Genomic DNA, 24,201 nt, shown 5'->3' on the forward strand with positions numbered 1-24,201 from the left:
TTCTAAACAGATCCGTCTTCTGTATCTGCGGCATTTGCAGAATATTTTGTAATGCTTAGGAGGATGAGCGATTAGGTGGAGAAGAATTTGAGAAAGCTAGTGTGTGAGTGTTTGTGTGTGTGCATATGTGTCAGCACAAATGTGTGACTCACAGAAGGACGCTGGTTGTTGTTGATTCACATTATAGTTGCACTAATCCAGAGGCTCCAGAGAGGCCACACACTCCTGCTGTCCCCCTATCCCCAACCTCTATTAGCACAACACAGCCAGTCACTCTCTGACTGCAGAAATGAACAGCACATAATACTGAAAATAGAACAATATTTTACTAAATAATTAGAAAGCGACTGAACTGAATGTTACATTTATGTTAAATGTAGAGCAAAATTAAAGAGCAATGCAGCATTATACAGTAGTGTGCTGAAGTTATGTTTGAAGCAGTCTTCATAATGATAATTCATTAGAGTGAAGTCTGACATTACATGTAAGTAATTCTCGGAATATATCTGTGACATTTTCATTTCCTGGTCTTGGCTTATTCAGAGACATATTGTCACCAACACAGCTCATGAGAAGTGGAATATTAAAGCACATTTACTTGCATAAACCTCTTTGTAGAACTATGAGGACTAAAGTACTGAATAGTAGTCACTGGTATTTGTTGATGATTTCTCCCAAGAAAAACAAATTTCATCAATTTTTTTCTCCATTATTATTTTTTGTGAAATATATCCTACAAAATGATCACTTTCATTCTGCTGTTATCCCAAAATACTGCATGTCACAATGTTGGGAGTAAGTAATTAATGGCTGACGCTCATCTAATCCATTAAGATAGGCTGGCCCTACTGCATTAAGCATTTGGATGAAAATATAAATTAATCCTGCCAGTGCTTCACTTACATATTAATCAATTTTATCAGAGCCTCTTGCCCTAAATCCTGTTTCATAAAAAGCATTCATGCAACTCTGATGCCACCTAGTGGACAAAGAGCTCAGTACACAAGCTTGTACTCCAGAGTGCATTTGACAAGCAAACGCTTCAAGCGATGCAGCACCAAAAAAACACAACACACAGCTGACTTGTTAGTTTCAAGACTTTAGATGACACTGTTTTGTAGTCTTGAAAATCTATAATTAACACTCCAGGCAAATCTGTCCAGTTCTGTTCAGTGTGAAATGTCCCTCAGTCCACGCGGCCCACTTCATTAGTTCAGTGCACCTCAGGTCTTGAGGTAATGATAAAAAAAACAAAAAACAGACTGTCTGTCTGTCTTCTTGTTCAGCCACAGCCACAAGTGGGTGTCAGTATTGGTTTAAAATCTCCAGAACTTCCTCCTTAACAGACAAAGGTGAGTGCTGCTGGACACCTGGTCCGCCAATACTTGTTTCCCAGCAGTCAAAGCCGCAGTCTCTCAAGTCCTGAATTGTACTCTGGACAATGAAGGAGTCCGTTTCTACAAAAATAAACAAGTCATGTCAAGGTGGGCTGCAGTTAACATAAAAACAAAATTATTACAGTGGGATGGATGCTGTGGAATGTTTAAGACAGAAGTCTTTATGACTAAATATGATACAGTTTCTAGGACAGGGCATAAAGATGTAAGGAGTCAGCCTGTAAAGTCTGTCACTAACCGCAAAAGGGTAATACTGGAGCCACACACACACAAAAAAACCCCATCTCTTCAATCATCAGATCCATAAACATAGAATAATAAGGAATCTGCAGCACTTCAGCTCAACAGGGAGGATACAGCTGCACAGCAACACTGATGCTAACCACGTGTTCAGCTGAAAAGTTAAAGCTTCAGATGAGAGAGAAGCTTTTAATGCAATGATAAAATAAATGTGTATACTTCTTTAATTCAAAGAGCCTCAATATACATTCAATATTCTATAATGAGAAAGGAAAGAGCAAAAGAAATTTTGAAATTTTTGCAAATTTACTATAAAGGAAAAACTGAAATATCAAATTGAGTATTCAGGCCCTTTACTCCATACTTAGTTGAAGCACCTCTGGCAGCGATTACAGCCTCAAGTCTTCTTGGGTACGACGCATCAAGCTTCACACACCTGGATGTTGGGATTTTCTGCCATTCTTCTCTACAGATCCTCTCTGTTAGGTTGGATGGGTACGGTCAGTAGACATCCATTTTCAGGTCTCTCCAGAGCTGTTCAATTTGTGTTCTAGCCAGGGCTCTAGTTGGGCCACTCAAGGACATTCACAGAGTCACTGTCCTGTTGGAAGGTGAATCTTCGGCCCACTCTGAGGTCCTGAGAGCTCTGAACCAGTATTTATTAAGGATATTTCTTTAATTTAATCCAAATGTCTTCCATTTCAGGATAATGGCAGCCTCTGTGCTCCTGGGAACCTTCACAGCAGACAGAGTCCTGTCTCTGAGCTCTACAGGCAGTTCCTTTGACCTCATGGCATGGTTTCTGCTCTGATATGTCAGCTGTGAAACCTTATATAGACAGGAGAGTGTCTTTCCATATCATGTCCAATCAACAGAATTTACCACAGGTGCACAAGGTGTGCAAACATCTCAAAAATGATGATGTGTGGCACCTGTGCTAAATTTCAAGTGTCATAGCAAAGGGTTAGAATATTTTTGTCCATATGATATTTCAGTTTTTCTTTTTCAATAACTTAGCAAAAAATTCTAAAATTCTGTTTTAGCTTAGTCATCATGGGGTACTGAGCGCAGATTGATGAGGGAAAAAAATAAACAGATTTAGGCTGGAATATAACCATCTATTTGAAAATAGCTGCAATTCACACAGAGGGAAGCGCTTGCTAAGAAAACAAATAAAGAGCATTTGGAAATCTATTTGGAAGATTTTAAACTTGTTAAAATTCAGTATGCTACAGGCTGCAGGCATAAACAAAGACTCCTCTCACAAGTTCTTTGCTTGTTTGTTTTGTCAAAGGGAGGGTAATACAAAGTTTCCTTATAACCAATTGCACAGTAGTACCAGCACACCAAAAGACCCTTCTTGTGCAGCCTTCTCATCATTTCCTGCCACTCAAACTGTTGTTTCAGAAAGGAAGAGTGAGGGAGAGCTTGAGGAAAACAGAACATTTGCTGTCAGCAGGAGTCTGACAGTTTGGCTCATCAAATTTCCTTCATCAAGTTGAATTGATTGTAAGACAAATCCATCGAAGGATGCAGTATAGCTTTGACTAAATGAGGTATTAATTTCAATTATATGCATCATTTAAACTGGAGAGGTAATTACAACAGAGGATAAAGAATCTTCCTTTGAAAAAAGAAGAAAAAAAACGGACACAAACATTTGACTTTACTCTTAATACAAACATTTAAAATGCACACATTATGACATTCGCAACAGAAAAACTGGCCCACAGTACCTGGTCTCAGAAGTGTAATGCCACAACCTCCTCCCCCTGCACCTGTTAGCTTACTGTGGAGTCCTCTGGTCAACGTGACCTGGCACAGTTTGTCCAGAGCAGGGTGTCCCACTCCCATCACATTCAGATGGTGCTGGTTTATGTCAATGAGCTCCTATAAATGACACGACATCTGTTGTTAATACCTGTTGTTCACATGGAATTATTGCTCGGCTCTGAATATGGGCTGTCTGGACTACAAGCATACAATTACATGTTACCATCTCAACAACACATTCACAAAGCAACGTGCTTAATATTTTGTACCTCTAGAATATTGTAGTGCTCTCCTGTGATGGGCTCACACGTCATCCCTGAAAGGACTTTCTCACAAGTGCAGGAAATGGCATCAACTGAGTCGAGCACAGGGGTCATAATAGGGGGAAACTGCAGGGGGCAAAAAGAAAGAAAATCAACATGAAACACCACAGCAGGTCTCCATGAAGCCATTACTGCAGGTTATGGGCAAAACAAGTGCCTATATGTGTATGTTTAAAAAAACCTGAACAGTTTTATGATGGATAAGCTGTATACAAATACAGATTGTAAAATGTCAGGTTTGACTTTGGTTGAGCTCCTGCCTGATCACAACACTGCCACAACACAATCCAGGCCTATCTATGTCTGAGGCAGAAATCTGCACACCTGCTGGTGTCGCCAGGCAACAGCACGCAGGGGTGCTGGCTAAGAGTTTAATTTCAATATTTTATGAAGGCACTCAACTCTAGGCTCTGGAGTATCTGCCATGCAAAAGCACCGCCTATTATATTAATTACAGTGTCGACAAGTAACACACGGGGGAGGAAGAAACCATTTAGTACCTTGTTAATTCTGTCCTTCACCCTGGCAACAAGTACCTTGGTGCTACGTGGTACTTTGGTGTTAGTGAGGAGGATTCTTAATAACGGCACCCTGGAAGTAAAGCAGACAGATCACAGGGTTCGTACTATTCAGATGCACTAATTTTACCCAGACTGTATTTGTTTTCTGTTAGCAAAAACAATTATAAAAACATAAAAAATATATATGATTTTATTAATTCACCCTGTACACGCTCTATATTGAATACAATTAAAAACTGTTGATCGGTGTCAGTACCTGCTCAGTGGTATTATCTTCCCAGCCAAGAACCTCAGCATGCCACCTACATAAAGGGAAATAAAAATCATTAATCAGATAATCAGATAATCATCAGACGATAATGAAAAGTGGTGGGACAACACCCTGATGATTGCATTATAGAGTGTTGCCTGTCCACAGGGACAAAGGGAGGTATAACACCATATGTACTGCCAGCTAATTTCAGATCAGGCCTCACCCCATGTTCCTACAGCGTTGTCAACTCCTGAGGGATTACCATGGATGATCATTTCCCCTTGGAAAGCCCAGCTGTTGATCAGCTCCAGGTCCTCCTGACACCACCTGCAAAGGAAGAGCTTTAAAGCCCAACAGACTCTCTGACCTAACCTCTAACTACTGCTTTATCTCCCAACCAAACACTGGTACATGGGTAAGCCATACAGTTGAATGTTCAATAAATCATTATACAGATGTAAAGAAGCAATCTCATACTACATAAGATCACAAGGTTTGCAGTACAACACAGTACAATAATATCCCAAAGGCAATACTGAAAATCTGAAATTTGTGTGGTTGGTTTTCCAAGAAGAAAAAAGTTTCATCCAAACAAGATTTTGTCTTTATGTCATTAGAAATTTGATTGCAGTTTGTAGTTTTGATTTGAATCTCTGCAAATTCCATCATTATTACCAACAAGCTAAAACACTAACAATGATAAAAATTTATATAACATTTCCATTTTGTGAGGTACAAACTGCCATCAACACCTTGCAAGATAATGCAGAGTTTACCAATTCGAGCAATGAAGTGAAATATTTTAAATAAAAATCTTATAGTTGAGACAGGGCTTATCTTTGTCATCTTTGTTTCTCTTGTTCTTGGTTATGTCCTCTGTCTTAGATTGTGTTACATAATTATACAGCACCTTTTGTTTGCTACATTTTCAAAACCATGGGATTTTTTTTTTTTTTTTTTACCTGGCAGTGTGATCCCACTCTTTGAGAGGAGCGGGAATGGCTCCGCTTGCACAGAGCAGAGCTGCAGCTAAACACACTGAGTACGCAGCACTTGACCCAAGTCCAGCTCCAGTCGGCAGCTCCGACCACACAGACACCGTCAAGCTGGGCAGCTCACTGAGAAATTAAACACAAAAACTGAGCTTCTCTTTGAACATAAACACTTAAATACTGCATATATGACATATGACCGTTATTAAGAGATGACTGCAGGTGATTGTGAAGATTGTTAAAGTGACAGTATAAAAATATTTGTTGCATAGGCCAAAGAAATTTGTAACTGCATCCCCAAAATGAAAAAAAAAACAGTAATTGCTCATTCACATTCACTTATGATGCATTTTACAAAAAAAAATTCAATTAGGTAAGGAAATGATGTATCAAATGCCCTTCTTTACAATGACACTAACTGCTACAGTAACAGTATATAAGTATAACCGTGTAATGTATAGCAATCCATCATTACTATATGCAAGAGAAACCTGCTTGACATTGCTGTTCACGTCTGTCAGGGAAGCTTCTTTTGGGCAGACAGGAGAAAACTCTAAACTAATTGTCCAGCTCTTCTCTCGAGGGAAAAACACATCCAGACTTGTTAAAGGCTGCAGTGTGGCCTAGTGCCAGACTCTCATTAGTGGCCATACTGTCAGAACCCATCACCTCTCTCAGACACGCCAGCACCGTGTCAGCGCCGATTAAACCTCCCGACAACCTGCAGCTCTAATTTTCCTGAGCACCTTCCCTGTTCACGGCTGCTGGAGCTGCTAAAACTAACATTCGGCTTTTCTGTCTGTTTCTCTTTACTATCTTCATTTCAAAGGGAGGATTTTTTTTCAGATTTTTTCTTGAACACGTCTACATCAAAAAAGGAGTGCATTATTGCAAATTTTCAAAAGAGCTGCAAAGAGTAAAGACATAAAAACTGCACTGAGACTGTGATTGCATGAGGGCAGCGAGGCAGAAACAGCAGTGTAATAAATGGTGACAAGTGATTGTGAGCTTTGTTGTGTTGTGCTAATGTTGTTTACATTTACAGCATTTAGTTGAAACGAGCTGAACATCACAGTATCATTTCATTTCACAGTACCAAGTATAACGTGTAATCAGCATATAACCCCATTATGACACACTATAGTCACTGTACACCTTGTTACACACATTTCCTGCATCACCTACAGCCACAGAAAGTACTAGCTGCTGCAGTTTTAACAGCTGCGCCAGCTTCAGGCAATGAGTGTTACAGCGGCAGTTTTTGTTTTTTTAACAGGTGCATTTTTTAATGTGAATCTTTGAGGTTTTACAACAAACGCTTGACCCTGCACCATCTATTAGCTAAAGTAAAATAATCAGTATAAATGAACAAATATTATGTCCCACTATCCTCCAGAGGACATGAAATACTAACAGAAACATTATTCAACTTCTATCAGTAGGAAACCAAATGTAAGCATTTCTAGATTTTATAAATGTATTTATTTTTTATTATTTTCCCTCATAAAAATCCAAGATTTGAGTAAAAGAATATAAGCTTTTTCTAGGACCAGAACAGCAGCAGAGCGAACACTTATCAGTTCATACAATTCAGCAGAAATTGTCCATGTAACAAGAATGCAATATTTTACACCTCAAACTCTCTCACACACATGCAAATATTAGCTATTTAGAAAACAGATGCAGATGCAAGACTTATTGTTTGAAGGTGGTGAAAGTGTCCAACTACTTTCTTTACTTTCTATTGCCTGTGGACAGAGCACAGTGACATGTCTACATCTGCATTTTTGAAACTTCTAGCACTACATCTCTACAACTGGATATTTGATAGGCTTTGTCTCTGGTTTTCCCTTTGTACCTAAAACATTTGTAATGTGTAATGTTCACAAGGTGCCATCCTAGCTAACAAGCTATAATATTAAAATGAACAAGTGCACAGAAGTACTGTCTCACCCTGATCCGAACAGTGAGAGGTAGATGTAGAGGAAGGCTAAGGTAGCCATGTTGCAAGTATCCAGGTTTCCATTTGTTACACCAACAAATTCACGCAGTCTTCTCACAAGTTCAGGATCCAGAAGTTTCACCTCCTCTTTCTTGGCTGTTATTAGTAGTTAAAAGACACAGTGATCATCAGATTAAATTCTATATACACACACATATGTTTCGTAAAAGTAACTAATTTCAAGCACAATTTTATTTTATGTCAAATAGTTCAACCAGGGTGTTCTCACAATCAGCTCTTCTAGTTTCAATGTGCAATATGATGATACCACAGTTACAACAGTTTTGGAGTTAAATATTCATTAATACAAATAAGACTGGTGTAATGTCTCAACATGAAAATGTCTATTTGTTGGACTATGGGATGCATGATATAACTCTAAAAAATGACAGTGTACGTAGGCGTTTACAGCCCTTCGTGCTGCACTATCCTTACCATAGGAATAAGGAATAAGCTGTTTCAGCTCAGTCAGGTCCCAGCAGAGGAATGTGTCAGTATTTGGGAGGTTGATGCAAACTTTGCCAGTAGTGGTGCCCTTCAACTGTAAATATGTTCTCAGGTTCAAACTGACAGCAAGAGCCACCTGTGAAGGAGCAACAACAGAGGTCAAAGGGTTATTAAAGTATCACACTTTTTCAAGTTTTAGCCTGGCCTACTTTTAGCTCAAGTTTATTTTTCAGCATTACCAGTTGTCTCCAGGGCATATAGTCGTTTTACGATTGTTCAATGTGTTTTCTATTCAGTGCAACTGATTTTTAAAACAAATGTTCAATGTGTTATTGGAACGAACGGTAAGCAGTGAAAACCTCTGGAAGGTAGGCAAATGGAAGTTTTTGTGTGGTACCTGGAAAACTGTCTTGCAAAACCTTGGTTCTACCTTAACCTATCATTGCCTCTGCTGAAATACTGACTTGTGCCTAGAGTCACCAAAGAATCTCAAAAACTTCTTCATTTTTAGCTATACTCTCATTTTCACAGGTTACCTTTCCGTGCACAACTGCATGCTCTCCGTGGAGGATCGCCTTCCCAGGAGCAGACACGAAACACTCGTTAACTTGCATTTCTGTAACAGAGTACAAAAATGCGTCCAGAGATGGTGCCACTTATCATTGGCAGTGTTGTTATTATTAGCTAGCTTAGCTACCTTCAGCTAATGTTAATCCTCTGAAGCAGGCAACAAGCGGTCGACAACTTTGCTCCACAGCAATACGCTCATAAACGCTGGACGAATGTAAGGAGTTTAGCACAGCATTTTTACGGTCTGGAAATGCTCTGAAGACGGGCTCTTTTCAGCGCGACGTGATAAAACCATGTTAAAAACACAGCTCACACTGACGGTGAAAAACCGTGGTTCGGCTTTCAGTATCCAATCAGCGCCGCAGGTCCTTGAGCATATTCTCTTCTGACCAATTAGCGCCCAGTGCTCTCCCACCACACGGTGAGTTGACCAATCGTGCGATTAAAAAGAAACACCCATAAACTACGGGCACCACGGAGGGACATTAGACATTAGTCACTGTTCACCCTTAGCTGTTAGCAATTAGCTTGAACATGGCTTCGTTTATTATCAAACCTGCACACCTTCGCTGTGTTGCAAGGACGGGCAGGCTCTTAAGCGAGCATCGGACGAGGAAGGCGTTGTGTTCAGACAGAAGGTAGTTGTCCAGCTCCGCTCTGTGTCAAAGTACTTGCAAAGTGTTGAGACCCTTTTTGTCATTCATCTATGTAATACAGCAAAGTGCTAGGTAGCTGCTATACAGGGGTCCATAGTATGTATACAAGTATACAAAATAAAGGTTACTTTAGGACTAAAGGCAAGATTCTTTATTCTGAGCCGGAGTATTATTTGACTTTAAAGACCCAGTGAAACAAAATATACATTGCATGTATCAAATATATAGTAAAAAATCATTTTATCAAAGTCTTTAATCTTTAATCTTCCTGTCTTTCTTTTCCTCAACAGTTATGCCACAGAAGGAGACAACAGGGTACCCAAAATATACACCAAAACTGGAGACAAAGGTTGTTTTTCAAATTTACCAGGGAAACAATACATTTTACAGTATTGCTACAGTGAATTGCTTTTTGAAAAGCTGACTTGATTCTTTCTGTAACCCCTAAAAGGTTTCTCAAGCACATTTACAGGAGAAAGGAGACCAAAGGAAGATCATATTTTTGAAGCCTTAGGAAATACAGATGAGCTTTCGTCAGCTATTGGGTAAAATTTCAACTTTTCAAATGTCACAGGTCATTTTAAAACTTGTCCTTTAATCTGCCTTACCTGAGTTGACTGTGTTGAATTGTACATGACAGCTTGGCCAGAGAATTTTGCCTCGACAAAGGTCACACGTTCACATATCAGCTGGACAAGGTTTGATTTTCATGTTGCATTTATTAACTTTCAGTGCTGACATTTTACATCTGCCAGAGATAAGATTTCTGAATGTATTTTGCACTTTTCATTGTAGATACAGTGCATTTTACAAGATGTGGGCTCCAATATTGCCACCCCTCGATCATCTGCAAGAGAAAGTCACATAAGTATGCACAGGGGCCAATCTAAATCAGTGAAATTGTCATTTTATTGTGTCTTGTGTGCTGGAAGGTTTCATGTTGTTTTGTTTGTTTTTCAAGAGAGAACAAAATTTACTGCTCAGCCCATTACAGACCTGGAAGCCTGGATTGATAACTTTACACAAGAACTCCCTCCACTGACCACCTTCATTTTACCTGTAAGCTCATTTGTGTACATGGAATTCTTATGAGAGTCCAGGTTTTTCTGTTGCACTAACACTTACAGTTTCTGTTTCACAGTCTGGAGGGAAGAGCAGTGCAGCTTTGCACCTAGCTCGGACAGTCTGTCGGAGAGCAGAGCGGAGGTCAGTTTCAGCATGTTCCTTGGTTGTAACATTATCTTGAATGGCTTAATCCATTTGTCTTGTTTGACTGGTACAGTTGGTTCTGACAGCTCTGTGTTCTTGTTATAGTGTTGCCCCAATTGTGCGCTCAGGGGAGGCAGATCCAGATGTTGCCAAGTTTTTGAACAGGTCAGTATGGTGCTTTAAAATGAATATAAGAATTTGGTTTCCCCACCACACATGATTAATGTCCCTACATGTTCACTCAGATTGAGCGACTACCTGTTCACTGTGGCCAGATATGCAGCCATGAAAGAAGGCAACGAGGAGAAAATCTACAAAAGACCCGAATGACCAGATTGTCACATGAGGATTAAGACAAAGTTTGTTTTTGGGATGGCTGATGCAGATACTTGATTTATATTGTAAATATATTAATAAATATGACTTAAGTCCAAAATTGTTTTGTTTGATGCAACTTTTTTTCTTGGCATAATGTGAGAAAGTAGGTCATAGGTCATAACAATGGCTAAATCTTTAACCATTCAGCATACATGAATATCCAAAATACTGTAGTCCAGTTAGTTAATTTTACAGAGGTAACGTTTCTTCCAACATTCAGTTGAATTGAGGTACAGTAAACATACAGGTAAGGTTCTTGTAGGTCCCACAATTGTCATTCCACACTGTGATAAATCTACTTTTGAATATCCTCTGTTAGATGTTGCCACAGATTTTGCTCTCATCTATTTTTCAATACACTAACAATACATGTGCTTGTCTTCCAACATGGCTCTGTTACCACCCTCCCACACAGTCACAGGATCTGGCACCAGCCCTGGCTCCTCTGGGACAGGGTACTGGCCCATGTCATTAGAGACAGATTGCGGTCCTCGTAGGGTGGGTAACGCAGATAGGTGACACACTCAAACCGTGTGCCTCTTAGCAGGCATGATTTCCTGTGAGAGAAGGTATCAAAGCTGTAGCGGCCATGGTAGGAACCTGTTCCACTGGCACCTGTCAAAAAAAAAGATGTTGGGAGAGTGGACAGATTGGTGGCAATTTTAATCCCACCTCTGTGTTTGACAGAATTTATATTGTAATGCAAGAAGCTCACCTACTCCACCGAAAGGCAACGCCACCATCACACTCTGCAGGACGCTGTCATTGGAGCAAAAACTTCCACTAGAGGTCTCACTCATTAGTCTAGAAACGACCTGCATGGCCAGGCAGGGAAACACATGGTGAGAACACACATTGGTTATCCATGGCAGGACAGTGTTTTAACTTTAATTGTTGCCATTTACCTTACTGTTGTTGGAATATGCATAAACACAGAGGGGTTTCTCTTGCTTATTAATGAAGGCAATTGCCTCATCCACATTGTTTACAGTCAGAACAGGGAGAACTGGGCCAAAAACATCCTGTTGCATGATGGGGTCTGATTCCATCACCTCTGTCAAAATTGTTGGGGCTTCAGATAGAGCAAAAAAAAAAAAAAAGATGTTAAAGTACAACAGGCTCAGATACATGCAAATATGTATTAACTGGCTTTGTTTTGATGAATCCAACAAGGAGGATTCTTACCAATATATTTCTCTGCTTCTATCACCTGTCCACCCACAACCACCTTGCCAGATCTCCACAGCATGTCTCTCGTACGGTTAAAGATCTCCAGATTGACCATGCGGCCGAAGCTGCGGGATTCCCGGGGATCAGAACCGTAGAATTGCATCAGGTGGCACTTCAGGGCCTGCACCAGCCGTGCTTTGATATCCGCGTGGCACAGGATGTAGTCTGGAGCCACCAAGCTCTGTCCGGCATTGTGGAAACGAGCCCAAGCAACACGCTGCGCGGTGGTGGAAATGTCACAGTGTTGGTCCACATAGCACGGATTTTTGCCTCCCAAAATCAGGGTGACAGGTGTGAGAGTGCGAGCTGCAGCCTGAGCAATCCTGCTTCCGTCATCTCTGTTTCCTAGGGATTGACAGCCATCCTTTATAGCTACATTAGAAATAATTCAATAAATGTGCATCAAAATTTATTTTGAAGGGGATTTTCTCTTTACCTGTAAAGAAGACATGATCAAATTTGAGCTCCACAACTTCAGGCAAGTCATTTGTGCCTGCAAGAATCACATGGAAGCATTCCTTGAGGAAAACAAGAATTTTAGATCAGATCATATTTGAACTGGAGTATTGTAGTACATCTACAAAATCATAGTTCTAGAGTCAGTCAGTGTTGGATAACAACAGGTTTCCATACTCCCAGATTTGACCACATCTAACTTCTATAAAATCTCATGTTACATAAAAACTTTTCATTTCAGTCCAAAATCAGTCCAAAATCCAGGACCACCTAATCCATCAGATTATTCTTAACTCTTTCTGAGACATTAAGACACAAAGAGTCTACTGTAAGTTGCCAAACCGCACTCAGTACAGCGACCCATCCCCCCTGCTCGCCTGAAACTACTCACATTGTCCAAGTAAAAAGGGATGAGACGATGGAGAAGCTCTGATGTGTGAGGGGTGAACTCAGAGGGACTGATGATAGCGCAGTTTCCTGCACAAATGAACAAAACATTATCAGTGGCTGTCAGTTCCTCTCTAAGGTTGTGTGAAGAAAAAACTAAATAATTAAATGAATCCATTTGCTTCACCTGCTGCGATAGCCCCTACCAGTGGCACCAGACACATTTGGACAGGACTACACCAGGTCCCCATGATAAACACCACCCCCAGCGGCTCACTGACCACCACACACTCGTCCAACGTGGTGGACTAAACCAATCAGACAGGTTCGAAATTAGGTTACAAGGGAAACAGAACACTCATGAGTGGAAGCTGGCTGAGTCTATCAGTGCACAGGTTGACTAACAGAGAGGAAAAGACATCTGTGCACTTTATCCTTACAAAAAGGGGGCAAGGCAACTTAGGTTTTAATCTGCTTTGGTGGGCTCAGCACAATACATTTCTTTGTGGCAGCGAGACGGAATGTTCTCTCGAAAAAAGTTGTGTAAGTCACGGATAATCCCAATAACATTATGAAGATGTTTTGTGGGGAGGAAAAAAGTAGGCTTGATAAACAGAATTGTCTCACCAGGTTTCTTTCCACGTGTTGCGGCTGCATCCACTTCTTCAGGTTGTTGATGGCATGAAGTGCCTCATTCTTGACAAGCATCAACTCTGACACAACTGTCTCAAACCGTGGCTGGTTAAACATTAAAGAATGAAGAAATAAATGCCAAGAAATTAACCATTCTCTAAATTTTCTCTGCTAAAAAAAAAGATGAGATTGTTGCAATGACAGCACACACAGACATTACTGGTGACTACTTCCCCGCCTCACCTTATGAAGGTCCCGTCCAAGAGCATCCACAAAGTCACACTCATGTTCCTCCAGCATCCGCACCACAGCCTCCAGCTGAGCTTGTCTGAAGTTCTCCTTGAGGGTGCGTCCAGCTTGAAAGGCAACTCTGGCCCTTCTCAGCAGATCCACACACTCCAGAGGGTACGTCTTCAAACACGGCTCCCCCAGCCTGGTCCTGGAACAGCAGCCAAAATCACTAGTTTTAATACAACAAGGCAATTAAACACATCCCCAATTCATATCTTATCACATATACCTTCTGCACGTTAACCTCCCATTCCTCTGACAAGCATAGCACGCCCTCACTTTTCCACTCATGTTTATTCCAGTCCAGATTCCTCTACTGCTGGCCTTTCTGAACGGAGTCACTTTGCAGTTAAGCCTAAGGCACCACTGCCAGGGAGGATAGTGAAAATCCTAACAACTCCAGCCAATCAGGTGATCTACATAAACTAACAAAGCTGAGGGTCTAATCCAGGTTCTCCAATGCATCATGCAGAGGAAAACCAAGGACAGCAGAGGTATCGCATTCACTTTCTTAATTAATTTACACATACACAAAAAAAAAAAAAAAAAAAACTTTACATAAAAGTTTTGCAGGTTTTAAAGTTATTTACCTGCGCAGCGCCTTGAACCATCGGGATGGAGAGGGGCTCGGCGGGCTGCTCATGGTTATTCTTTAGGTTCAGATTGACACAGTTGAGATAGTAGAAACTACAGTCGCGGAAATCCTCACAATAGCGCCGTTCACCTCGCATGGAGAGTCACGCAGTGCAGGGGCCGAGCACAATGGAGAATATGACTCAGACGTGCGCATTTGCACCATAATCCGCCTTGCACGTTATTCGGGGAAATCTGAAAATGTGGTGTTGTGAGATTCTCAATCCCACTGCCGCCTGTAAATATTTTAAACTAACTCACAGTCTGTCATAGAGCAACAATATACTTCAGTCCCCTGCGTATAGCTCCACAGTAGTGTTGTACGCGCCCCTCCAGACTCAGCAGGTGTTTGTAATAAACTAATTTGTTAATTAATAGTTGAGGCATCGCCAGTTTGTTCTGGGAAAGGAAAAAAAAACCCATTATGTGTAACTGATTTAAAGAAAATGATTTATACAATACTGGTGTACATTATTTAACATTACAGGGGGAGAAAGTATCTTACATGGATAAATCTTACATGGGGACCAACTTTTTTTTTTCAACAATACATTCCATACTGTAGTGCAGCAGAAAAAGACGTTTTAAAAAGAGTAAAACAGGAAGGGTGGGAACGTTTCCAGGATCATTTTTTATTATTTTTTTTATTTTTACTAAAAGAGTGGATATCCAAAGTCAGCATCAGCAGTCCACACTGGTACATTTAAAGTCTAGCCTACTCTTGACATCATTTTAAACAGATGAGCGACCTCATCAGACGAGACAGACAAGCTTGTGAGGTATCTTTCATCTCTCTTGCGCACAAACACACACGCAGCGTCGTGTGTCCTGTAAATCCATTCGCAGTGTTTCCACTTCTTGCTTGAATAGACTAAAAAGGAGAACAGCTGAGGCAAGATCCCCCCCTACTGATTTGTCAGATTTGAAAATAGCTTAATGTCATTAGTAGACTGCAGGTAAATTCAATACAACCAGTGTTTATATATATATATATATATAAATAAAATGGTTGCATTTTAATAAAATGGTTGCATTTGCATTTTAATTTTAATATTTTTTGTTAGTGGTCATAATAGTACTAGTTAGAAACATGGCAAATGACCAGGATGTTTTACCGCTTGCGTTACTTATTAACAAAAGTATTCATACTCATTCATGACAGAAAACATTTTTTTTTTTTTTTGCATAATAAAAGAACTTGGTAAAGATTTGATATTTTCTTTTAACCCTTTCTTTGAAAGCTGTAGTCATCTTTCTGGTAAATGACAGAGAAATCTCTTCCGTAACTTCATGATGTACTTGAACCCTGTGTAAAGTGATAGGCTTATAAGGTAACATTCACCCTCATGTCCCTTTTCCCTACAGCCGCGGACAGCAGAAAGGTGTGCAACATTTCCATCCAAAGGGAGCATCAAATCAAGCAGTCACATTTGGTTGATGAACCAGTCCATGACATCATGTTGAGAGGTTTTTACACCTCAAATTCTTTTCAGCATGGCTTAAAAAGTCCACAGAGATCGGAGAGAGTCATAGTAAAACCCTCCTCGGTTGATGTTGTTGTTGTAGTTGTAGTGGTAGTACAGTGGTTGGGTTTCTGCGTCTTGTTAGTAGTTCAGGTACATAGCCCCCCCTCCCATTTCTATGGCTTGTTTCCAAAATACGTGGTTACTGGTTAGAGCTAAAATACAGTCAGACATGACAGCGAGGAGGGGATGGCAATACATGAGGCACTCAGCATTATTCAAAGGTGTAGTGAGAAATCTTCATTTTTACATTAAGTACAAAGACTAACATCATTGATTGACTTTACTCTTCTTCTTTTTTCTTTTTTGGATGGAAAGCGTAGGTTAGGAATACATGGACTGCATCTGCTCTACTGGGCAGATTCAACAAATAGTGACAAAACATTTCCAGTTCCAGGACATCTTTTCCTAAATCACACAACAGCACGATCAGATTTTTTTTTTAGTGTCAAGAAATCCTTTGCTGCTTCACCACAACTGAGGCAGATGTTCGGTTTTCAAATATACTGAGAACATACAAGGTGACGGGCCAACCTTTTTCTCTGCAATGCCTTTTGGTGAGGAGAAATGGAGCGAGAACAACAGGATTTTCAGGATGATTCTTCGAAATGGGACATAATGTAATCATCACAAGATTACTGTTGTGAGCCACTCCTGCTTCATGGAGGTTCAACACAAGACATTGATTTGTCTTCCATTTATAAAAGATGCATTATGTTCAGCAAAACATTTTAAGACTCATCCAATATCAGCTAAAAGTTGCTTGGATAATGGAGTCCAAGCATGTAAGTATATTAACAATGCATCGCTTGGTTTCACTCGAGTGAGTCAACCACGTGTCTAATGGCTTGCATTGCATCTGTATTGCTTTCCAGTTCGCTTAAAATGGGAGTGTTAGATCCGAGAATGATTCTGTTAAGCCTGAGAAACAGAGATCTAGCCACTGTATATCCGTATTTCATCAAGTTAAATACACAACATTGAATTTTTGGAGTGGCAGAGGGAGATGCTTAAAATTGGATTGTGCTGCAGAGACAGCATCCCCTTTGATGGGAGGGAGTGAGCTGTAGCAGAGCAGAGCTCATCCAGTTTATAAAAAGACACAAAGGGAGACTTTATAGGTCCTTCATGATTCCCCTTTTGTTTAGGTGATGCCACTTTCACGTGACGTGGCTCCAGTCCAGGCAGACCGAGCCTCTCGCTTGGTTCAGGCTGTTTAACATGACCCTCCTGTGCAGATTGTCCTGATGCAACTGAGTTAGGAGAGCTCAAAGCCTGTGTTCATACTGATAGCGTAGCGCAGCTTGTCGCGCAGGATGCTCTTCTTGCTGTAGTTGGGCAGCTTGAGGAGGTTGAAGCACGTGGATGAAGTGGGAAGTCGACCGCCAGGTTCTTTCTTGCGGATAGTGAAAAAACCCCTAAGAACACTGCCAAGGGTGTCTCCAGTGTCCTAGACACAGGAAATGCTCTGTTAGTACAAATGTTAAAACATGGATTCCGGCAGCTACAACACAAACATAACAGCATGTAAGTGGCATCAGTGTCCTCCATTTTCATTCCTACCTGATCATCTGAAACTTCTACACAACGGATGGAGAAAGGTGGTTTGAGGTAGGCAAAGCCTAGAAGAGGTGGCCTTGAACAGCTGGTGACAAACTGTAAAAACACAGGAAAAAGAATAAGAAACAACGGTTAAACCACCTTCTGTTAGTAATGAAAAGCTTTTGGCAGTGACAAACAAAGTACAGCTCACTTTAAGGAACATAGCCCTCTCTTCAGCATTGAAGTCACTGGACAGGATGTCCCACAGCCAGATGATTACACGGTGGCTGCTGTGAAATCCTCCGTAGTAGACCGTGTGTTTCCTGAGAAACAGAGGACAACAATAGTAATGAGCACTTTAAATTGCCTCTAGCACAGATGGCTTAAGTAGACAGTTGAAGTAATGGATGAAACATGTTGCTGTACTTAAGGGGCATTTACCGGAGAAACATTAATCATAATCAATATAATTGTTGTGGTGAGCAGGTACAGTATGGGCCTGTATAAATCAGATGAAATCAAATCATCCATATCAGAGACATGATAAGAGAAGACAACGAAGAAATGCTACATACTTGAGGTCATCTAGATCAATCTCTGCATTGTCTCCTGAGACAAGCCGCTGAACCTCAGGCGTGGAAAACATGTGCAGCCACTCTGGGTTAATGATGCTGCGGAAGCCTCGAATGAAAGCTGCAGTCTGCTCCTTAATCTGCGTGTGCATCCGGAAGTGAGCCATGAGATGGATGTAGCTGATCCTGCAGGAGTTAGCAGAGTTGAGGTCAGAGTTAGATAGTGATTTCTACCGAGTAAACAACAATCAGCAAAAGGTCAACATTTTAAACTTAAAATGGGTGAGTACCCTGGTATTTTTTTAACTGAATCTGTGTTTACATACTTGTTTTCATTGGTGACTGGCATGGTTTTCCCCCCAGGTATCAGCTCATGACAGACGAGCTGTAAAGGAACACAAAAAGTGACTTTTAACCTATGATTTTACATATTCAGCTACAGTGTGTCATATCTTCCACGAATTCCATCCTTACCTGCCCCATGACATCCTCATCATAGGATAACGTCAGCCCTAGATCCCCTACGTCTCCGTCATAGCGCTAAAAAATCAAATATGAAACGTCCACTCGATATTAGAAAACGAAACGACAACGATGTGATGAAAGAAATAAGTAACGGCGCAAGTGTGATTTTTGTTCTGACCTTGATGGAAGTGAGGTTCTTGTAAAACTCAGAGTCCAGTGAAGGAAGCTCGTCAATGGAGCTATAGAAAGTGCTGTGGTGGTGACCCAAGACTTGACTGAGGAAGAAGGAGGCGAATGGGACGTCCACAACAATGCCCTAAACAAGTAGTAAGATAAAATCACTGGGGATCACCTAACACACTGCATTCAGAGCAAGTACCAAGAAATGTGGCATTTATTTAAAGGTGAAATGTACCTCATAGACAGCTTTCCCGAGCATCTTCCCCACAAACTCAAACAGCTGCAAATGGTTCTCGTGGATGTAAGATGTGGGTGAAGGATACAGCCTTTCATTTCCACTTGTAGTCTACGGAAAAATAAACGCCACATCACACGAAACAGTATAATCAAAGTCGGCAGCAGAGGTGTGGTGGTTTAAAGTAACACACTATCTGCCTGAATTACCTTGAAGAGATTGAGAGCAGGATTGAACACTTTCTTAATGATCTCCTCTAGAAACTCTTTGAAGACGCCATCCTGGTCGATACCAGCCTCATCTACGCCCAGGTCATTAACAAACTTCACACGAATGACACCTTTTATAGAATTCACTGGTAGCCGACGGAGCTGGTCATATCCATCCTGAGAAGAGGGAAGTAAAGCATTGTTTTTGGCAGGTTTGATGTAATGTAACACTTTCAAACTTTGCTCTCTCAGTCTATCTGATCTGGATCTATCTTACCTCCAACATCCGCGAGCGACGAATGGTAATATGGGTGACATGTGGTGAAGCAGAGCTTGTTTCTACCAATCCTAAACTTTCCTTTTCCTTCGTAACGATGTTCCTAAACAGCAGCACCCTCTAAAATGCAAAGGGCAAGCAATCATACAAGGAACATGAAAATGACATTGACATTGAAGTTAAAAGCTTGTGTTTACTCACGTTTTTATGTGGAATGACATGTGGGATGTACTGCAGTAAAAGCTGGGCTCTTTTCTTTCCTTTCTCCAGCTCTTGGAACAACAAGCTGGGCTTCAGGTCCCTGAACGCAACACAACAACAATGTAAAAGTGAGCTTTAATCACAAAGCAGTCTTTCCTGAAACTGAAAACTGGCATGTTTATGATATCAACAGCTATTCAGAGTTTCAGTGTTTGTATTTACTTGCGTAGCCAGTGGTCATCAGGGGTGAACCTTCGCCTGCAGTCTCGTTCATAAAGCACCATCAGCCAGCCATGAACACTGTGGAACAACTCTAGTTTCTCTCCTTTAGCATTTTCTATTAAGTACAAAACAGCATTTCAGTAAAATATATACCTTTTAAACAGATGCTATCATCATAACTCTCAAGATTCAGTAAGGTCAAACTCACCTAAGATGCCATCCCATATCATCTTGTACACAAATGTGTTCAGAAATGAGGAGATAGTGATGAGTTCCTCTATCTTGAAAGATGTTTGTTCTTCATAGACTTCAATGTCATCCAGAATTCTGTAACACGTTAAGAGTACGTCACAAAATGTTGCTCCTAAATTGGGCATCTTATGCACAACACATTGACAATAAGTGAAATTACGTGATGAGGTGCCGTGAGCAGTCACAGAAGAGCATGAGCATAGACAGGAGCTGCTTGGACTCTTCTGTGTCATTGTTCAGACACTCCATGAAGAGTTTGAGCCCCCCCTGAGGACCGAGCTCACAGATGAAGGCCCAAAGTTTGGGCAAAAGGTCGTCTAGATGTGTCAGACCTGCAGAAAAACAGAGAATGCATAGTGATATACTCCATGACGAACTTTCCAGCATGTTTCAAAATACCATATGTTAGTATAAAATGTAAGGTTCTGGTACTGACCAGTGAGTATCTGGAGGCGTATCTGTGTCAGTGTAGACAGAGCAGTCTGGTACAGCACACAGATACTGCACACCTTCTGAACTTCAGCCGAGTCGACTCGCTTCCCTCCGACCGGTTTCAAGATGTTTCTCACAGAAGCTGACTTCTGAAATGCTCGCTTGAAGAGGTCTGTCAACACACAAACACGCAAGGGATGCAAAGAACCCAAACGACTGCACTCTTCTTTAAAAAATTTACAACAGGTTTGGCTTTCTAACTCACTTTTAACTGGCAGATTGTTTTGTGATGTGCTAGGCTGCGGAGGCGGGGGAGTGGGCTCCTGACTCTCCAGCTTTTTAGACAGGACGTCACTGAAGAGCGTTCGAATGACAGAAACACCCCACAGGTGCTGAAGCTGTTTAGTGACAAGCGGCATAGACTCATTCAGGCTATGGAGAACAGATGACAGAAGAGGCAGACAGGAGACAAAGTCAGGTATATCTGGCATTAGTCTTTTAACAAAGGAGAAGTGAACTCTTCCTCAGGAACCATTGGGCAGCCCAGTGAAGTCTCTTAAGCCATCTTTGTAATCTATGTTTTATTTATGCACTATCTGATAGGTTAAAGGGGACTTTGTCTTATTATTTTCTGCTTTATTATTATTATTTTTTGCTGAGGCCATTTAATTAAACGATGTCTCTTACTCACCCGTAGTCTACGGTTTGTGAGAACCAGCCCAGGACAGGGTGCCAGTGGGTAAGGTTGGACTTCTTTTGGGATACATATCTCTGGCAGTAGGACAGCATGTCGGTCAAGTCCTTCACAAAATGGCCGGCCTCCTCTTCAAGGACTCTCTCATTAAGATAACCCAAGTGAATCAGGTTGCCTATCGAACACGAGAAAGGTGGAGTCACAAGGGTAAAGTTAGCAGTCCGCAGGAACACACAGTGATTCTCTCATCCGATCACAATTAGGATGCATGCAAAAATACTATACCAAGTAAGCAGAGTGTGTGACTCCCCTCAAGACACACACAGATGTCCGAACACTGTTCTTCCCGGCTGAGAAACAAAATGAACTTCCGCAGGAGGTCGTGTGTCTGTATGGACGCCATACACTGTTGAGACAGAGAAGATATTAAAACCTCCTCTCTAATAGTTCAAATTTTCATACACATGTTACACATGTCAGGGCTTTTACCTCTGGAGTAAGCACACTGAGGTGGGATACGACAGCTGGAACTGACATGATGTGGATGAGGAATGATCTTAGCAGGTTATCGGAGAAGTGAGCAGCAAGGACTGGCCTAGAAAATATTAGATGCAGTCAAAAGGAAAGCCTGCAAATCAAACCATGAAAACACATATCCAATTTGCTTTAACAAGTCTCCTGCACTTTATGCATTAAAACTAGAATATACGTTTTTTTTTTTTTTCTCCTTCCTTGACTAGCAGTTACAACCCTGAAATCACCAGCTCCTTGCTCACCTCAGTGACAAAGTGAAGATAGCTGTTAGAGTGCCTTTGGACAGAGACGGTTTAGAACGAGCCAAGCCATTGGTGAGCAAGATCTAAACAAGAAAAATTTAAATCACATACCATGTGACAGCTGCCACTGAAGATGAAAATAGGTAAAGCACTGCTTCACAGAATCTCTTGATAAAAACTGAAAAAGTATGAGCTGTAATACCGAACCTGCAGTATTGAATAGAATCCCTTTTGATTGAGATGGCCCATGATATTTTCACAGATCCTCGTCAAAGCAGGTCTGAGAGCTTCTCCTAAAGTAATGAGGGAAAAATATCATATTTTTCTTTGCAGAAACCATGCCCTGACATAACAACAGATTTGTTTATAACAACAAACTCAGCTTGACTTGAGACATACCCTTCCCTCGGACTATCCGCCAGGTTGAAATGTCCGTGAAGGTCACCAGCATGGTGAGGTACAGCGTTATCAATTTATTGTCCTGAAGTATGTCAGGCTGAAAATAACAAAACGCAGAGTGACACTATGTAATCAGTATATGATGAGAGGAGTAGCAAAACACATCCTCCTAATTCAAGTCAAGACTAACCTTTAAATTTTTCAGTAGCTGACAACAGATCCACAGTACATCTTTTATCTGCTTGAGCCAGGGAATGGTGAGGTCTTTGGAGAGTGCCAAGGACACATACCAAACCTGAGAGCCAAATGTGAAAACAGTCACTGACACAAAGATTACACACAAGAATGGTTAAAACGTAGAAGGTAAAATGTGAGTACACTCACTTTGGATTCATTTTCAACCTCCATGCTGGCAAGTATAGCACGACAAAGCTTCTCGAACCTCTGTTTGATGTACAAAATAAGAGTCATTCGTGTTAAACAGCCAAGGACATGAATCTAAACTATGCCTGGTATGTTTAAATAGTCTCCCCAAGGTAAAGTCTCCACAAAAACAACATATTAATAAAAGTGAATTAATTTGTAGGAGCTGTGTACTAATCGCTGCTATTAATGTGTTAAACAAATCAGTATAGCTAATAACTCACCATCTTATCCTCTTGGCGATATATGAGCAGTAATTTCCGAGCAATTTTAAAAATTGAAAGGGCATTTCTTTTTGATGTCCCAGTTTCAGAGGCTTGAAAATAGTCATCAACCTCTTTCCTATTAAGACACAGAAACAATGTGGAGTCAACACTCATATAAATGTAAAACTGAGTCATAACAGCAATTATATATATTAATTAAATCATGATTTTCACAACAAACTGAACTCAACGATCTTAAATCGCAGGTTACTAGTGAGTCTCCAATGACAACAACAACAAAAAATTAACACTACCTTATTTGCTTCTGGAGTCTGCAGCGACAGAGAAATCTCCTGACCAGAGCCTGGATTTGGATTGCTGCTCTCTCCTTCTCCTTCTGCCCCTTCCTCTCCTCTCTGGCCTGCCTGGCTTTGTCCAGGAACTCGGACTTGGAGCTCTGAGGTACACTAAACATTGTGCACCCTAAAAAAGAAGAATTTAAAACACTTGGCTGATGTACAACAAAACTATGAACTGACAACCCGCTTGCTTTTACTGTTAACATTTTAACAGTGGCTTCAAAGCTGTTATCTGCGCTTTGGGAGGACTGTGCCTGTGATAAATCAGCGTCCTAACAACATATCTTCACGTTGTGAAGTGAACATAACAGTGAACTTACCTGTGATATTCCTCAAATGAAGATTTTGTCTGTGCCTTCAGGCTCACCTGGCGCTATACCTCCTCAGTCATTTGGTTGTCCTTGAGATCCGAGCAGGAGGAAAGCCAACAGAAACATTAAGACAGCAAGACTAACTTGCCATCTCTGGAGCAACGGGGCGATACAGTAAAGATGGAGCTGGGTTAGTTAGCACACAGGGCTAGTTCGCCGCTTGACGACTTGATACCGCCTTGGAAAGAATGTGTTCACATTAAATTAGCGATATTTATCATCGCTGCGGCGTTAGGTTTGATCCTGTATCAATGACAGCCTCAAAAACACAGGGAACATACCGTTTCGAAATGTAAACAATGAGAGGAGATCCGTACATTGACTACTGCCATTAATCCCATGTGTCGCATTAAATGATTCCGGGTAGTGTTTGTCTTCATGTATAAATCGTTAAAATTGACTATTCATTGTTGGAAGGTCTGAAATATGCCAGACCATTTCTGTTCGTGTAGTAATAGCAGCAAATTTGCAT

The 24,201-nt window shown here is 41.0% G+C and overlaps 4 protein-coding genes across 8 annotated transcripts; 1 reads left to right on the plus strand and 3 right to left on the minus strand.

The window, feature by feature from the left end:
• Nucleotides 1-307: 307 nt before the first annotated feature.
• Nucleotides 308-8,824, minus strand: mvk (mevalonate kinase). 2 transcript variants are annotated; one of them, XM_041041383.1, is made up of 11 exons: nt 8,646-8,824; nt 8,485-8,564; nt 7,937-8,084; nt 7,453-7,597; nt 5,470-5,625; nt 4,731-4,834; nt 4,511-4,556; nt 4,234-4,324; nt 3,680-3,799; nt 3,374-3,527; nt 308-1,457 (listed from the first exon to the last, which is right to left on the minus strand). In XM_041041383.1, the coding sequence occupies exons 2-11, from the start codon at nt 8,560-8,562 to the stop codon at nt 1,306-1,308; spliced, it is 1,194 nt and encodes a 397-aa protein (XP_040897317.1). In that variant the 5' UTR covers nt 8,563-8,564; nt 8,646-8,824; the 3' UTR covers nt 308-1,305. The 2 variants fall into 2 exon arrangements, with proteins under 2 accessions (XP_040897317.1, XP_040897318.1); XM_041041384.1 differs by having other exon boundaries at nt 8,485-8,824.
• A 195-nt stretch (nt 8,825-9,019) lies between these two features.
• Nucleotides 9,020-10,813, plus strand: mmab (metabolism of cobalamin associated B). 2 transcript variants are annotated; one of them, XM_041042618.1, is made up of 9 exons: nt 9,020-9,156; nt 9,465-9,523; nt 9,626-9,719; nt 9,815-9,872; nt 9,970-10,042; nt 10,136-10,233; nt 10,316-10,380; nt 10,489-10,548; nt 10,629-10,813. In XM_041042618.1, the coding sequence occupies exons 1-9, from the start codon at nt 9,053-9,055 to the stop codon at nt 10,711-10,713; spliced, it is 696 nt and encodes a 231-aa protein (XP_040898552.1). In that variant the 5' UTR covers nt 9,020-9,052; the 3' UTR covers nt 10,714-10,813. The 2 variants fall into 2 exon arrangements, with proteins under 2 accessions (XP_040898552.1, XP_040898553.1); XM_041042619.1 differs by having other exon boundaries at nt 10,659-10,813.
• Nucleotides 10,814-11,022: 209 nt separating this feature from the next.
• aldh3b2 (aldehyde dehydrogenase 3 family, member B2) lies at nt 11,023-14,615 on the minus strand. 3 transcript variants are annotated; one of them, XM_041042601.1, is made up of 10 exons: nt 14,349-14,615; nt 13,711-13,914; nt 13,462-13,572; nt 13,022-13,142; nt 12,839-12,924; nt 12,428-12,509; nt 11,947-12,336; nt 11,667-11,833; nt 11,477-11,576; nt 11,023-11,376 (listed from the first exon to the last, which is right to left on the minus strand). In XM_041042601.1, the coding sequence occupies exons 1-10, from the start codon at nt 14,487-14,489 to the stop codon at nt 11,177-11,179; spliced, it is 1,602 nt and encodes a 533-aa protein (XP_040898535.1). In that variant the 5' UTR covers nt 14,490-14,615; the 3' UTR covers nt 11,023-11,176. The 3 variants fall into 3 exon arrangements, with proteins under 3 accessions (XP_040898535.1, XP_040898537.1, XP_040898536.1); XM_041042603.1 differs by having other exon boundaries at nt 13,711-13,906; nt 14,349-14,518; XM_041042602.1 differs by lacking the exon at nt 14,349-14,615 and adding an exon at nt 13,988-14,049 and having other exon boundaries at nt 13,711-13,906.
• Nucleotides 14,616-15,526: 911 nt separating this feature from the next.
• On the minus strand, nt 15,527-24,063 carry ube3b (ubiquitin protein ligase E3B). Its single transcript, XM_041042964.1, has 27 exons — nt 23,679-24,063; nt 23,314-23,482; nt 23,018-23,135; nt 22,755-22,814; nt 22,561-22,665; nt 22,371-22,467; nt 22,179-22,264; nt 21,972-22,054; nt 21,685-21,790; nt 21,481-21,601; nt 21,193-21,370; nt 20,767-20,933; nt 20,506-20,673; nt 20,230-20,401; nt 20,026-20,144; nt 19,818-19,932; nt 19,596-19,695; nt 19,395-19,514; nt 19,118-19,294; nt 18,909-19,019; nt 18,672-18,809; nt 18,503-18,568; nt 18,355-18,413; nt 18,032-18,214; nt 17,668-17,779; nt 17,478-17,570; nt 15,527-17,364 (listed from the first exon to the last, which is right to left on the minus strand). Exons 2-27 carry the CDS (start codon nt 23,472-23,474, stop codon nt 17,173-17,175), a joined length of 3,207 nt encoding a protein of 1,068 aa, XP_040898898.1. The 5' UTR covers nt 23,475-23,482; nt 23,679-24,063; the 3' UTR covers nt 15,527-17,172.
• Between the last annotated feature and the right edge of the window lie 138 nt (nt 24,064-24,201).

This window comes from Toxotes jaculatrix, chromosome 7, assembly GCF_017976425.1.
Source record: "Toxotes jaculatrix isolate fToxJac2 chromosome 7, fToxJac2.pri, whole genome shotgun sequence".
NCBI classification, from domain to species: Eukaryota; Metazoa; Chordata; class Actinopteri; family Toxotidae; genus Toxotes; species Toxotes jaculatrix.